This window comes from Cryptomeria japonica, chromosome 8 (genome assembly GCF_030272615.1).
Source record: "Cryptomeria japonica chromosome 8, Sugi_1.0, whole genome shotgun sequence".
NCBI lineage: Eukaryota > Viridiplantae > Streptophyta > Pinopsida > Cupressales > Cupressaceae > Cryptomeria > Cryptomeria japonica.
Genome location: NC_081412.1, coordinates 54,403,228 through 54,420,849, shown reverse-complemented (window position 1 = coordinate 54,420,849; position 17,622 = coordinate 54,403,228). Strand labels below are relative to the sequence as shown.

The following is a 17,622-nucleotide window of genomic DNA, read 5'->3' as shown; positions in this document are numbered from 1 at the left end:
TTGGTAATGACTCACCCTATATGGTTAAAGGTAAGGGAACTATTTCTCTTAATGGAAAGAATAGTGCAGATAATGTCTACTAGGTTGAAGGTCTAAAGCACAATTTTTTAAGTGTGGCACAACTCAATGATAGATGATACCCATTGGAGTTTAAGAATGGTATGTGTAAAATCTATGGCAATAAAGGTGAACTGATTGCAACTGGGAAGCAAACTAAAGGTAACCTGTTTCATCTTAATCCTTATGTCAGTAACTGTTTAATTGTAAAGATAGATGATAGTTGGCTTTGGCATAGGAGATTTTGTCATATAAACTTTGATAACATTGTTAAAGTGCGTAAGTCCAAGATAGTGAGAGGTTTTCCTCACTTGGACAAACCGGTTAATGCTCTATGCAAAGAATTTCAGTTGGGAAAGATGACATCCTCAACTTTCAAGAGCAAATCTTTTTCAGCAGAATATTTGTTAGATTTGGTTCATACAGATATTTGTGGACCAATAAGAACAAAAAGGATTCGGGGTGACAAATATTTTATGATCTTCATCGATGATTGCTCAAGGATGATGTGGGTCACATTCTTGAAGGATAAGACTGAATCTTTTGGTAAGTTCAAGGCATTTAGGACATTAGCTGAGATGGAGAGTGGTAAGAAGATAAAGTTTCTGAAGACAAATCAAGGCGGTGAATTTACTTCTGAGGAATTCACTAGGCATTGTGAAGAAAATAGTATGAAACAAAATCTTTCTACACTGAGAACTCTAAAGAAGAATGGTATCCCAGAGAGAAACAACCGATCAATTGTTGAAGTTGCTAGGACGATGTTGATAGAAGGAGGTGTAGCAAAAACTTTCTGGAGAGACGCTGTCAGCACAACTATCTACACTATGAACCAGATTCTAGTAAAGAGAGGTAAGGACAAGAATCCTTATGAATATTGGTATGGAAGATCACCTGATGTTAGTTATTTCAGAATATTTGGAAGCAAACGTTTTATTAAGAGAGGTGATTATATTAGCAAATTTGAGGCTAAAAGTGATGAAGGTATATTTCTTGGCTATTCCACCAAGAGTAAGGCCTACAAGTGTTTTAACAACTGGACACAAAGAATTATTTATAGTGCTGATGTTCGAGTGGATTAAAACCTTTAAGTCTCAGAGGAAACCAGTTTGGAAAAAAAAGATGAAGATCCTTGCATTCTATTTTTGGAACCAGAAACGGTGAAATCTAAAATTGGCAAAGCAAATATTGATGTATGAGTTCAACCAGAATAGATAAATTCATAAGAAGATGATGATAATGAAGAAGTTGAACCTGAAGATAATGATCATGTTATTCCAAGATATGTGAGACTAAATCACAATCCTGAATAGAATATTGGGGATAAGGATGCTAGAGTACTAACCAGAAGAAGAATCGGAGAGAATTGTTGGATGATCTCCACTATTGAACCAAGAACATATAAGGAAGAATTTGGTGAGATCATTGGGTTAAATCTATGGAGGAAGAACTTGATCAAATTAAGAAGAACAACACATGAAACCTAGTACCCCGACCAATAAATAAAAATGTGATAGGTACTAAGTGGGTATTCAGGAACAAATTGAATGAAGATGGTGTTGTAGTTCGCAACAAAGATAGGTTGGTTTGAAAAGGTTATGCACAAGAGGAAGGAGAAGACTATGGTGAGACTTTTGCACTAGTGGCAAGACTGGAAGGTGTCAGAACTTTACTTGCAATTGCAGCACATAAGAAATTCAAGGTATACCAGATGGATGTTAAGTCAACATTTTTGAATGGGATATGAGAAGAAGAAGTATACATTGAGCAGTCGGATGGTTATGCTTTGACTGATAAGAAAGACATGGTATGCAGATTGCATAAGGCTTTATGTGGATTAAAGAAGGCATGAAGAGCATGGCATGAAAGACTTCATGCACATCTGATGAAGATAGGCTTTCTAAGAACAAGTGATAATAGTAACATATATCTCAAATATGAAGGAGATAAAATAATAGTTAGCGAAGTATTTGTTGATGATATCATATTTAGAGGTAATGATGACATGAGCAACAGTTTTGCAGATGAAATGAAAAATTACTTTGAAATGTCTTTAGTGGGAGAAATAAAAAATTCATAGGCTTGCAAATACAACAAATGAAGAATGGTATTTTCATCACACAGTCTAAGTATGTGAAAGAGGTCTTGAAGACATTTGTCATGAGTGACTATAAACTAGTTGGGACACCAATGGCTACGATTTGTAAGTTGTCTAAGGAAGATGAGTCCAAATCTGTTGATGAGAAGGAATGCAGGTCAATGATTGGAAAATTGCACTATGTTGTTTACAGCAAACCAGACCAGACATAGCTCATGCAGCTGGCATAGTTGTTAGATTCTAGAAGAATCCTAAGGAAACACATCTGATAGCAACCAAGAGAATTTTTAGATACTTGAAAGGTACTGTTGATTATGGGTTATGGTATCCATATGGAGGAAACTTTGACTTGAAGGTGTACACAGATGCAAATTGGGTAGGAAATGTCGATGACCGGAAAAGCACAACTGGTGGAGCATTTTTTCTTGGAGGAAGAATTGTTTCATGGAGTAGTAAAAAGTAGAGTTGTACCTTACAATCTACTATTGAAGTTGAGTATGTTGTAGCTTACATGAAATGTACACAAGCTATATGGATGAGGCACATTTTGGAAGGTTTTAAGTTGAAGATTTCAGAACCTGTAAAGATCCTATGTGATAATACTAGTGCCATAAATATTTCCAAGAACCCTATTTTGCATGCATGAACCAAGCATATTGAATTTAAGTATCATTTCTTGAGGGAAAAAGTATAGAGTAAAGATGTGATCTTGGAGCATTTTTCTACCAAGGAGCAGCTTGCAGATATTTTTACTAAACCTTTGCCTAGGACTACTTTTGAGTATCTTAGAAGTAATTTAGGGGTTGTCCCTCTTCATGACGTCAGTTAAGTATGATGTAGATTACATCACCCCTGAGGCTACTTGTAGAATTTTATAGAAGGATTGATGTAGAAGTGGATTTATTCCACAGGGGGAACATCAAGTTGCAAATTGTTGATGATAAATAGTGAAATTTGACATTACATGTTTTACTTTCAATTTGGCACTACTGTCAAAGGGGGAGAACAATTATGTGATTATGGGAAGGAGAACCAACGACAAATTGAAGACATGGACATCATGGTGAATACTTGATAATGTAAACCATGATTCCTATTTACAATCATGCAGCAATCAATGGTATTGATATTTGTATTGCCATCAATGCCAAAGGGGGAGATTGTTGGCATTTGCATGAAGATTGCATTAATGATATGTTATGTTGTCATTGATGTCAATTAAACCGGCAATGATACGATTGATATTGTTGTTAATATTGTTACTGCAATCGGTAGGAATAATTTATGTGGAGAACCGGTAACTAGTGTAAACCTTATCTATTGATGTAACCGGTAAACCCAACCTATTATTTTTGATAAACCCTAACCAATTAAGTTTGGTGAATTGGTTATATTGGTTTATGATCTGATGATGAGTAGTAATGATTATGACACGTATGATTATTGTATGAAGACAATTTGAAGAGATTGTGGTGATCAAGGAGCACTCAATGTTTTCTTGATTGATGTGTAGAGATTGCTACGTAATCCAACGATCATACTTAAACCAATTTGTTTGTAATCTCTATGAGAATTAGGTTTTTGTTGTGTTACTAACCTGATTGATTTGTTTATAAGGTCAATGAAGTTGTTTAGTTTAATGAGTTGGCAAAGAGTGAGCACAGATCAATTGAGTGTGTGGTTGCTGAACTAGATGATGTATCTACAGTTTGAGTAAAGGAAGATAGGAGAATGAAATGGATTGATCAATCAAGTGTACTACTATTCAGACAGATCGACAAAGTCCTATTATTTTCCAACAATTATGGCAGAATTGAAATCCCCTAACTAGGTAAGATCTAACAAGATTAGTGTTATTCAAATCCTCTAACAAGGTGATCCATTAGATTGGATTTTCAAATCCTCTACCGAGGTTACTCCTTACAAGGTATTGCTTCTAGCAAGGCATTATAGTCAATCCCTTGACCAGGTAATTCCTAAAAGGATCAGTTCTTAACAGGACATTTGTAAAGCTTTAATAGTCTAGGCTCCTAACAGGGTGAACTTCAAAAGAGTTCAGATAGTTATCTTGTGAGTTTCATCTCACCGTGGTTTTTACCTATTTGGGTTTCCACGTCAAAAATTTGTGTCAAGTGGTGAATGTTTTTGTGGTTATGATTTTATGGTTGATTTACCTAACTACTTAACTACTTTGATAAGTCATGATAACCAGAAGTATTGAGATATGAAAAAGTTGTTTACTATTAATTTGTTGTAACAATCAACCAATTTATCTTATGAGTTTTTATCTTGACAGAGGTATTACATTGATAGTTCTAAGTTTACTTTGAGAGATTGATTTTGAGATTGGTGAAGTTTGTATCAGTTTTTCTATCTACTAATTCACCCCCCCCACCCTCTTAGTAGTTGACCAGATACTTATTTTTTCATCATACCATTAGGATGGATCCGTTTGTTTCGAAACTTCATGGACAAAATCATCATCTCATGGACTTGTTTGTGAGAAATTAGGATGATGGGATGTTTCATGTGTATGGGGTAGAGTTCAGAATTGATGAATCCTTTAATGTTGAGATTACTAGGCTTAGTATGGAGGATAGGAAATTTTTTAGGGAAAGGAAGAATTCAGAAGAAGCCCTCTCATTTTTCTATGAAAAACGGAGTGAAAGAAGAAGGGTTAAGAAGAACCCGGATGGTAGCTACAATACGCTGGACCTTTAGAGTCTCTAGGTGGACATGGTGGAATTCATAATGAGTTACATAACCCTTGATGGCTACTTTGATAGCATCTTCTATTGCCATTTTACAATTCTAAATCATTTTAGGCATGACAAAAGAATTTCCATTCCGGTTTACTTGTTATCTTCATTAGAGTTAACTATTAAAAAGCATTCTAAGAATGAGGATAATCTGGTTCTACATGAGGGCTTAATCCTCCTAATCATGGAGTATGCGAAAGCCCATGAGGTTAAACCCTCCCGTGCTCTGATAAACCATGAGTCTTTAGCTAGCTAGGAGGTGCATGAGGTTTCAAATACAGAGTTTGACGATGCAGACGACAGAATGGCTATGGACTGGAATGATGTCTATGTGTCGGACGACTTAAATTATAAACCCTTAGAGGATGAGGGTACCATGAAGAAGATCACTCCTGGTACTAGTAGAAGTAGAAAAAACCCACCAAGGTGGGTTGCTAAAAATAAATGTCCTATCTTGCAGAGGCACATCCCGAGTGTGCAAAATCTAAAAAAATAGAAGATTGGAAAAAATGTGGAGATTCTTGGCAAGGAGGATAATGAAATAAAACTTGACACCCCCTAAATGTGGACCCCAATGAGACTAAAGATGATGATATGGATGTTGATAAGATTGTGGGGAAATGGTTGATATATCAGGAGAAGTTCTTCCGATGCTTTTTTAGGGAAATTAATATTCTGAAACAGGAGATTAAGGACCTCATTGCCACTTTCATTGAGATTCCAGCTCCAAATAAGACTGACGAACTCCTCAAGTTGTCACAACAAATTTTGAAAGATATTAAGGTTATCAAGACTGAACATGAGGCTAAAACCAATAGGGTGGAGAAAGAGATACATAAATTGAAGAGTAAACTTAAGGGATACATAAATTGAAGAGTAAACTTAAGGGTTTCGTGGAGGTTAGCAAGGAAGCCATGCATAACAGTGTTGAGGGTCTCAAAAGTCAATGAAGAAATTGCCATGCAGAAGGAGAAAATGACCAAAGCCAACAGATAGCTAGATATCAACCTCACTAAGATGAATTAGGAGGTACAAGCATCCACAAGACCGTGTACCAGAACTAGGAGCAAACATCAAGTAATAGGTAGTTCGAGGGTCATTATGGAGGAACTCCAAGAGATTAATAATAAAGCGATCTAGAAGAATGTTGAGCTTATGAAATCTCTTTCTTAGTTTATTTTTCTTGTGCATCTTGCTTAGGTCTATTTTTGGTGGTTCTCTAGTTAGACTCTAGTTATTGTGTTTAATTTTTTGTTCGATTTGGGTTTCGGGTCCCTGTAAAACCCGTTTATCTTAATAAACTTTTTTGGGTGATTTCACTCCTCACAAGACCCTTGTCTTATGTTGCACAGTTGTTATGTAAGGGTTTAAGCCCTCTCCTACTTTATCTAATCAAAACATAGGCTTAAAAGAAATGGATCAAAAATAAGAAAATATAAATCTTGTTTGAAGTTACAAATAAATAAGACATTAAAATTTACATCATCAAGAACATACAAAAGCTATCCTAAAATGTTTTGACCTTCAGTTGAACCACAAAAATTCTATAGCTATAAATAAATAATTGTAATAATTAAACTATAATAGATATGAATTTTTTAATATGATAAATAATAATATGTTGCCAAAACTACATCTCTTCTTATGTATATATGACATGGTTTTATCATTCATCTATAATTTAAAGGGCTTGCTACGAATTTTTGTGTTATCTATTCTATTCTCAAATGTCATCATGATAGAGCAATTATTGTACAAATCATTTTATTTTGAGTATAATTTCAAATTCTAGACAATAAAAATCATATTGCTTATTAAATAAGTCTTTTACAATCCACAATAAGAGACATTATTATTAAAAATAATTCATTTTTGACACACACACACCCTAATAAGACCATTTCAAAATTAACTCCAATAAAATATTAAATATAGTCTAAAATTATACATATACAAATATAGTCTAAAATTATACTAAATGTAATATTTTCAAGCATTTATAAATATAAAATTAATGAAATGTAAGCCAAATAAATTAAAGAACAAACGTAATTTAAACTCATTGTGGATAATATTGTTGTAGATTAGAGACCATAAGAACTATAGTAAGTTGTAGAAAAATTGTATATTAGATTCAAGGAAAAGGCTAGTAGATAACCTCATATGTCTAGAGACGTGTTATCCAATGAGCTTATTGTTGGTGTTTTGTGTACTTTCTTGTGATTGGAAAATATTTAATTATGTCTATAATATTATTAACCAATATCATGAAATTAGGATTGAAACATGTACATAAAAGATTGAATGAATTGATTAAATAATGATCCTTGAAATTTTTTAATAAATTTTTACAAAATTATTTGTTCTTGTTAGATATTAGTCTTTCTAAAAAAAATGGTGAATTGGTTAGTTAGCCTTACAAATTAGTTCTTGTGATTGTAAGCATTATTGACAAAAATGATCAATTCTTAAACAAATTTTACTTTAAAAATGCTCTATTCATATTGAAATACAAAACACATAAAACATGTTTGATAACAAGTTGATATATAATTTTGCTATGCAGGAATTTTAACTTTATTTTAATCTTATTTCATATTAATTTAAAATATTCTCTTTATTATATTATATTTTTCGAAACCAATCATTATTGCCCACTGTCATTATCATAAAATAATTAATAATAAACATATATCATATTTTAAACATAAACTAATTAATGACAAGTCCCTCTTTTTTAATTTATATACGAACTACGTGGTATAGGATCCAGCACAACAACCAAATTGTTTCCATCACAGAGCTCTTATTGCATTCAACATTTGCCTGTAATCGTAATCGTCGTTTGAACTAAGTGCAATGGCAAACATGAAAAAACTGTCACCCACTTATGGAGATATGGTCACCATTCTCAGCATTGACGGAGGAGGAATTCGGGGTATAATCCCTGCAGCTATCCTTCAATTCCTAGAGACAGAGCTTCAGGTTTTTATTTCTCTCCAATCCAACCCATTACATCTTCTAAATTATTTCAACTGTGCTTACTGTTTTTAAGGCTTTGTTGCAGTAAAATTAACTTGAATTTGTTGACAGAAGCTCGATGGTCCGGGTGTCAGAATAGCTGATTATTTCGATGTTGTGGCGGGGACAAGCACAGGAGGACTCTTTAGAGCGAAGTTAACTGCTCCAAACATGCAAAACAGACCAATGTTTGCGGCCAAGGATGTTACACAGTTCTATTTGGACGAGAGTTCTATTTGAAATCTAGTGCCCCACAATTTCGAAGCATTCTAATCTGCTAGAATAGAAGACTAAGTTGTTGAATGAATCCTTACCAGGGACATTTTGGGACGGTGGCAATCGTTTATAGTACGATAGGCCCAAATATAATGAGCGTTATCTGCACAATGTTGTAAAAAAAAATAGTGGGTGACATTCGAATGGACAAACTACTAACCGATGTGGTGATCCCAACCTATGATACCAAATTACAGCAGTCTAGAATTTTCTCTTCTTTTGAGGTTTTTTTTTTTTTTTTTTCTTTAATCAGATTATTTTAATACCATTCTGTCTATATGAATAGATGCAGCGTGTTAGTGACAGGTTAGTCAATCACGACCGTTAAATGCAAAATTGACGGTATAAAACGCGCAACTAACACGCATGTTAGTCCCTCCGTACTGCCTTTTTGAAACCAGAATAGACGTGTCCCTGGCTAAGCAGCAATGCAAACCGCACCTGCTTAGCCTAACCCCTATGTCCCTCCCTCTGCAAACAGGTACAATGAAACTGTGCCATGCCGTAGTCCGTTCTTAAACGGTTTTGGAGACGGTCCCAATGTCCCTTACTCTGCAAACAGGTACAACTGGATCTGTGTCATGCCGTAGACCATTCTTAAACGGTTTTGGGAAAAATGCCGTCCGCTTCCTTTAAAAGGCATTGCATAGCCTAGGCCCATCCTTATGCAGGGAAGTACTATCGTCAGGAGGCCTCGGGGTAAACAATGCCAAGGGAAAACGGTGTCACTAAAAACATAATGATTTAACATAATATTAAGTTAGTCATATTGATATAAAATATTATATCAATGTGAGTAACATTTTAAATTAACTTTTAATAAATTTTATTCTTTTAAAAATTATATCTACTTTTATTAATTTTTTTTTTATTGGATCAAGAAAATTATTAAATTTTAAAAATTTATATAAGAACACTACATATAAAATTCATGAAACCAACTCTTTAAAATTATTTTTGGTATAAGTTTAATTATATATAATTATATTTGACATAAATTTAATATAATTCAAAAGTTAATAAACGTTCACTTAAAAAACTTTATTAAATTTATAAAACTTATAAAACTAATTAAACTTTATAAGTGAAACTTTACAAACTTTATTAAACTTATAAAAAAAATTATAACTAAAAGTTTATTCACATATAAACTTTATTCACTTTTATAAAATTAAATATAAAAGTATGTAAACCCATTATAAATTTAATATTATTCACTTCTATATTTCATTTTCTATTCTAGCCTATATATACTGCTATTATATATAAAATATAAATAAGTGCTATTATTTTTTATATACCAAAGTTGGATAGGCACCTCCAGAAAGATATCATAATAGAAATATAAATATGCTACTAGAGTGGCCAAGCAATAATAATTAGTTAATATATAAATAGACTATTGTATTATTGGGCTTAGGGTTACAGTTAATTAGAATTAGGCTTAGGATTTAGGGTTTTGGTTGAATTATGCTTGGGATTATTAATAAGGTTACAATCTATAACATGTTTATTGTTAGGGTTGGTATTGAGGTTAGGTTTAGGATTGACGGTTATGGTTAACATTATGGGTTCACTTAAGAGTTTATATAATTATTAGTGTAAGGGTAAGGATTAAGGGTTATGGTTAGAGTTAGGATTATGGTTATTTTTAGGGTTAGAGTTATGGTTAGTGTTAGGATTTATATTATGGTTATGATTAGAATAAGGATTATGGTTAGGATTAAGGTTTAGATCATTTTTAGGTTTAGGGTAATTTGTTTTGGGTTAGGGTTTAGGGTTAGGATGTCGATTGTAATTAGTGTTTACCTCATGGTTAGGGTTATGATAGGGGATCAATTAATGTTAGATTTGGCTTAATTTGCAATTATTTTTAAGGTTGGGTTATGATTCTATTTAGTTTGTCTAAGGGTTCAATTTGTTTTAGTTATAGAAATAGGGTTCAAATGAGTTTAATATTTAATTACACAGAGGGGGTTAAGGGTTTATTTCAGTAGTTTAGATTTAAGGCTCAATATGGTCTAGGATTTAGGGTTAGGGTTACCCTCAATATGATTTATGAATACAATTGAGTCATAAATTAGGGTTCTTGTTAAATTTGGCATACTCTTAGGGTTACTTACATTAGGGGTTGGCTTATGGGTGTGGTTTAATTTCATGGTTACATTTTTGTGTTATAACATTTAATTGAAACAAAGGAAAGGTTACCATTGGTGAATTCATTAGTTTTCGCTTTTAATCTTTTTATGTAGTGTTCTTCCAATTTGAGAGGTTATATTTGTTATATTTTACATAGGTGTTCTTCTATGGTTAATCTAGTTTTCTATTCTTCTTTTATATAATTAGGCTACATGATTCCTTTTAATAATATATCCATGTTATTTTAATTTTATTTTAAAAAAATAATTAAAATCATTAAAAATATTCATATGTCAAAGTTTAATGATTAGATGTAATAGGTGGTTATGCATTTGGAGATCAACTATTTGAATATTTAAAACATTTAGATTAATATGTCTCTTCATCTATGTCAAGTTATTAAGATTTAAAATTCGATATTTAATAAATTGAATAATTAATTAGTTGTCAATGTTAATTCAATTACTAATATAATTATATTAACAAGTTTAATAACTTTATTAAACTAATTTTAAATGCATTGTTTAAATACATTTAAATACTTTCATATATTAATAATTTTTTATAAGTTATTATATAAGTTTATTCACTTTTATAAAATTAAATATAAAAGTATGTATCCCCATTATATATGTAATAATTATTCACTTCTATTTTTCATTTTATATGTTAAATTTTAAATTATTCTATATAATTTATAAATAACTACATATTCTACATTTAATCATATATTGTAAATTAAATTATTTTGTAACTTTATATACTTTATGTTATATTTCAAAAATATATAACTAATCAACATATTAAAAATATATATATATATAAAATTAAAATATATTAAAAAATTAAAAATAGAATATAAATAAAGCATATTAAAAATCTAAGAAAAATTAAATTTAAAATTTATTAAATAAAATATAATAAATATTAAAAAATATTATTGAAATATAACTAGAATATATTGATGCTTACACAAATGGTTCATATTTTAATAAATTAGAAATTACAAATTACATTCACCATATTCTTTATCATTATTTTATGATAGTTTCTTGTTTTTAGATAATAGAAAATAACTCTTGTTTTTCTATATTTTTGAATGCATATATATGATGTTTATTAAGACAAAATTATTTTAATATTATTAAACTAAAATGTACAATCATATAAATTTGATTTAATGATTAATAAAATATTATTCATAACAATCTATATCGAAAAAATTCACCTATATTAATTACATTAATTTTTACTCAAAATTAAAATTAAAATATAAATATAGAAAATTTCTTGATCCAATAAAAAAAAAATTAATAGAAATAGTTTTAATTTTAAAAAGAATAAAATTTATTAAAATTAAATTTGAAATGTTATGTCACATTGATATAATATTTTATATCAATATGGCTAACTTAATATTATGTTCAATCATTATGTTTTTAATGGCACTGTTTTCCCTTGGCATTCTTTACCTTGAGGCTTGCTGACGATGGTACTTACCTGCATAAGGATGGGCCTAGGGGATGCATCTATTCTAGCTCCAATAAGATAGTACGGATTGACTAACACGCATGTTAGGCGCGCATTTTACACCATCGATTTTGCAGTTAATGGTTGTGATTGACTAACCTATCACTAACACGTTGTATGATAGGTTTGTTTTGGAGCTAGAATAGCCATGGGCGGGCCTAGGCAATGCAATGCCTTTTCAAAGAAGCAGACGATGTTTTGCCCAAAATTGTTTAAGCACGATCTAAGACATGGCACAATTCCAATTGTACCTATTTGCAGAGGGAGGGACATAGGGGCTAGTCTAAGCAGGTGCGGTTTACATTATTGCTTAATGTTGACAATCTTAATATTAATGTTGACAAGCTTGTTTGCTACAAGGTTTTGATCTTGTTGATATTGAAACTTGACTTTGTTGATGGATTTGATCTTGTTGATGATTTTGAAAAAACTTTGGTTGAGATTCCACTTTGTTTTTGGTATTTTCTAAAATGTTTGAACTTGGTGAAATGTAGCAAAGGACAAAGCAGACACATCAAAAAGAATAAAACCATGAAAATAATACTTGTTTAAGGATATTTTTTCAAATTCCCATGAATGTTGAAGTCTTTTTCAAGACCCCATTTTGTTTTCGTTGTATTTGGGCAATTCGATATCACATCAAGCAAACTTGGTTTCAGAAGTTTTGGATCCCCATTTAAGACTGACCTATCTAGTTTCGAGAGTACCGATTCTGTTTAAGACAAGATGTTGATCACATTGATAGTTTGATAGTGATTCGATAAATTAGAGAGTTGATCAGGTTGATTGCAGATGTTTTGACAAGATAGATGTATCCTTTGTTTAACTTCATGTGAAGTGTTTATTGGATAACTACTAGGACTCCCCTAGCTCTCTATCTACTTCCCTCCATACTAATCTCTCTCTCTCTCTCTCAACCTCCCTTTTTCAACCTCTCTCCTTCTCTCTCCCTCTTTCTCTCCTCAACCCCCCTCTTTGTCTTTGTCTTTGTCTCTATCTTTGTCACACACTCTCTATCACTCTATATCCCCCCTCTCTTTTTATCTCACACCCGCTCTCTCATTTTCTCTCTCTCACTCAACCTCTCTCTCTCTCTCTCTATCTTTTTATCTCTCTCAATCCCTCACTATCTACCTCTCTTACTCTATATCTCTTTCTCTCTCAACTTTAGTCTTTCTCTCTACATCCATTTATCAACCCCCACTCTCTCTATTACCTTTTTCTCAACTTACATCTCCCTCCCTACCTACCTATATCTCTACCTCTATATCTTTCTGTTTCTCTCTACTAATCTATGTATACCTACCCATTTGCACTCCCCTCATAAAATGTTTATCTAAATACCTAGATAGATAGAGAGAGAGGTGTAAACAGAATGAGAGAGATATAGAGAGGTGATATAAATAGAAGTGGCTTGGGGATATTTATAGAGAGAGAGAGAGAGAGAGAGAGAGTTAGGGGAGTTAAAAGTAGAGAGGGATAAAAATAGAGCGAGGTAGAGACAAGGAGAAGGGAGATAAAGTGTGAGATAAAGAAAGATAGAGAGGGAAGGAGGGAGGGAGGAAGCAAGAGAGACATAAGAAGAGAGCAATATTTGTAAAGATGAATATAGGTAGGGAGGAAGGGAGGTAGATGTATATGGAGAGAGGGAGGGGGAATTATGTATATACATATATACGATTGGAATCACTACTGCCATTATGCCAAAAGCTCAAGTTGCCAGTGAACGGGAGAGTGGCCAGAGACAAGGATCCACATGAGGCGACAAGAAGAACATGTCACGGATATTGAAGGAGGTGCTTACCAAATCAACAATCTTCCCCTTAGCATTGATTGAGGGTTTTGCATAGATGGAATGAAGGAGGCCTCCTTGGATTCAAAGCCGTAACCCAACACTCTAATGCCAATTGTTGGAATCACCATTGTTGTTACACCAAAAGCTCAACCTATCAATGAATGAGAGAGCGGCCAAAGACAAGGCTCCATGGGAGGTGAGAGGAAGCACACATCACGAATCCTGAAGGAGGTGTACATGTATATATAGATGTATATATAAATATTATGTGTATATATGTATGTATATGTACATATACATGACATAAGTATGTATATATGTAAATGTAGTGTCCTAAATTGTACCTTATGCCTTTATGATTCTTGTGCATGATGCCTAAGACATTTATGACTATCTTGTGATTAAATATTATAATATTTTGTCATTGTAAGGCCTTCATTGCCAAGATCATTGCATAGCCATGCCAACTCTTTGGAGTCTATTCCCGATGGATGGACAACACGAAACGGGGACGTCCAAGAGATGCACTAACATCCTAGCTTGATTAAAAATTGGGTATGATGAAAAGGTTTGTTCTTGATCTTGATTTATTTCGTGACTAATTTCTTCTGATTTTTTATTGTCCTCATGACATGGGGGAGTTTGCATGGGAGATATTTGGAAGGTTTAGACCTTTTGACTTGATGAGGAAGGATTTTGAATGAGATCCTCTGAATCATGACTTGAATTAGATTGGATTTGTGCTATGGATACCCCTTGGGAGATTGTGTTATTAGATGAAGATAGTGTGGACTGGTCTTGTGTAACCTTAGGGGATGATGAAATAATGGATAGATGTGGTTGATTTGGACTTTGGTTGAAAGGGATTTGATTTTGGTTGAAAGGAGTATGATTTTGGTTGAAAGAGGTTTGATTTTGGTTGAAAGAGGTAATTTGATTGTTGTGTTGATATGATTGGTATGATTGATATGTTGGGTTGAAAGAAGGTTGACATGACTCTAATGTTGGTTGAACTAAGGTAGGAATGATTTTGTTGAAGAATGAAGGTTGGCATGTTTGAATGGGCTCACAAGAAGAAGAAGGTTGGCCTAATAATGATTCCCTCATCGTTATCACCTCCCTCATCATGTTTTCTAGCTAGCCCCTATGGTTACTAGGACTAGTCATGTCTCTCATTTGTTGTTGCAAAGTATTGATTTGTTGAGCTAATGTTTCTAAGGATGGCAATAGAATAGGAATGGTGAACCTCACGTGAACTAACAACAACTTCAAATTTTGTGTATGCCTAGAAGTTTCCATTTTTTACAGTTTTCCATTTCTAGAAAGTTTCCATATTTGATAGGTTTTCATTTCTGGAAACTTTATGTTTTTGGAAGGTTTCCATTTTTGGCAGGTTTTTGTTTTTTGCAAGTTTCCATTTCTGAAAAGTTTCCATTTTTTGTAGGTTTCCATTTTTGATAAGTTTCCATTTCTAGAAAGTTTCCATTTTTGTAGGTTTCCATTTCTGGAAAGTTTAGGTTTTTGGCAAGTTTTCTTTTTTGAAAGTTTATGTTTTTGGCAGGTTTCCATTTCTAGAAAGTTTTCATTTTTGGCAGGTTTCCATTTTTGGAAAGTTCCCATTTTTGGCAGGTTTCCATTTCTAGAAAGTTTTCATTTTTTGTAGGTTTCCACTTCTGGAAAGTTTCCATTTTTGGTAGGTTTCAATTTCTGTAAAGTTTCTGTTTTTGGCAGGTTTTTGTTTTTGGATTTTTTTTTGTTTTTGGCAGGTTTCCATTTCTAGAAAGTTTCCATTTTTGGCAGGTTTCCATGTCTGAAAAGTTTCCATTTTTGGTAAGTTTCCATTTTTGCAGGATCCCATTTCTGAAAAGTTTCTATTTTTGGTAGTTTCAATTTTTAGTAGGTTTTTGTTTCTAAAAAGTTTCTATTTTTGGCAGTTTCCATTTTTATTAAGTTCCTTATGTGAAAAAAAACCCACAAAAAAACCTCTTTTTTAAAAAATTCTAGTCTTTTAGTGTTCTGTTTTAAACAAGTCATTGATAAACACAAAAGAAGATTTTTTATAACCAAAGGAAGGAAATTAGGCTGGATAGCCCACCATGTGTCTACTAACGAAATAAACACCCAAATTGTTTCATCAACATCCAGTGGCAATTGTTGATGGTTGCCTAAATGGGTAATGCTGCTCTTTGAATTTGACTTGAAGTTCATCTCTCAGAAGTCAATAAAGGGATAGGTTATTGCTAATCAGTTAGTCGACGCTCCCTTAGGCAAATCTTTTGCCACCTTAGATCTCTTCGTCGATGGGGATGCCTTGATCATTTATCGAGACCATGTGTGGGACATGTATTTTGATGGTTCAAGATGTCAAAATGGTTCTGGAGTAAGTGTAGTCTTTGTTTCACCTGAAGTAAAATTGGTTCCTCCTTCTTTCCGCTTAGAATTTCATTAAACGAATAACATCGCTGAGTACAAGGGCCTGATTGCAGGACTACGTGTCGTGATTGCCATGGGTGTGACATATATCCACATCCATGGAGACTATGAACTCAATGTAAATCAAGTGATAGGTGCCTATCGCATGAAACAGCTGAAGTTATCTCAATATAAGTTTTAGTTTTGACTATACTGGAACAATTCTCTACCTACATGATTGATAGCATCCCCCAGAGATAAAATTGTCATGCCCATGCACTAGAAAACACAATTACCCTTCTAGGCCCCGATTTTGGCCAGGATAAGTATCACTTTGTGGTGTAAGTCCTTCGCTCTTTGGCTATTTCAGATAGCGTAAATCAAGATAATCTTATATGTGCTCATCTCTATTCAGGAGAATGGTTTGCACATATATTTGATTATCTAAAGACCAAAAGTATTCCTGAAGATGCTAGTAAAAGTTTACATGCACGAATTTGGAAATTAGCTACCCGTTATATTCTCTTATCTAATATATTATACAAGAGGTCATACAATGGTCTTATTTTGTGATGTCTAACAACAACCTAGATCCCTGTGGCCCTCCAAGAAGCCCACTTGGGTTCTGGAGGTGGTCATTTTGGTGGTAGATCTTTGGTGCACAAACTTATTCATATGGGGTATTATTGGCAAATGATGGAGCAAGAATCATTCACTTTTTTTAAGAAATACCCTCAATGTCAACAACACAACAACTTGATTAAAGCCCCCGCATAGGAGCTTCGTAGTCAAGTCTCTTCATGGCCTTTTTAGACCTTGGGACTAGATACCTTTAGTAAAATATTGCCTTCTTCATCTAAAGGTCATGTCTTTATTATTACTGCCACAAATTATTTCACAAAGTGGTTCAAAGCATTACCACTACGTTTGACTACCGGTGACATTATGTGTGGTTCTATTGTGGATAACATCATTTCTCGATTTGGTATACCTGCTACCCTCATTTCTGATAATGGTACACTATTTAAGAACAAGGAAGTCAAGCAGTTCCTCAAGAAATTTTGCATTCAAAACTACTTTTCACTCCTTACTAACCATAGTCCAATGGTCAAGCGAAACCATCTAACAAAACCATTGAGAAAATATTGTGCAAGACTGTCACTAAACATGGTAAGGATTGGCACTCACAATTGATTTATGCATTATCGACCTATCACATGAGCCTCTATATGGCTACAGGAAAAACACCCTATAACCTCATGTATGGCACTGATGCCACCATGTCTCTTGAATTGGAGATCCCCTCTTTGCATGTCTCCTTAAAAGGAGTTATCGATGATGATTGTTATCACATTCTTCGTCTAAATTAGCTGGAGCTACTAGATTAGCATCGTTTGAAGGCCCTTCAACACCTCCAAGCTTATCAAAAATCTCAATCTCATTAGTATAACCAAAATGTTCTTCCCAGAATATTCTAAATAGGTAACCTTGTCCTCTATGAGAACCAGAGAAATATCAATGCGCCATCTGACCAG

The 17,622-nt window shown here is 33.2% G+C and overlaps 1 protein-coding gene across 1 annotated transcript; it reads left to right on the top strand.

Annotated features, from left to right (window-relative positions):
- Positions 1-7,773: 7,773 nt before the first annotated feature.
- LOC131038794 (patatin-like protein 2) lies at positions 7,774-8,175 on the top strand. Its single transcript, XM_057971339.1, has 2 exons — positions 7,774-7,899; positions 8,008-8,175. Exons 1-2 carry the CDS (start codon positions 7,774-7,776, stop codon positions 8,173-8,175), a joined length of 294 nt encoding a protein of 97 aa, XP_057827322.1.
- Positions 8,176-17,622: the final 9,447 nt, after the last annotated feature.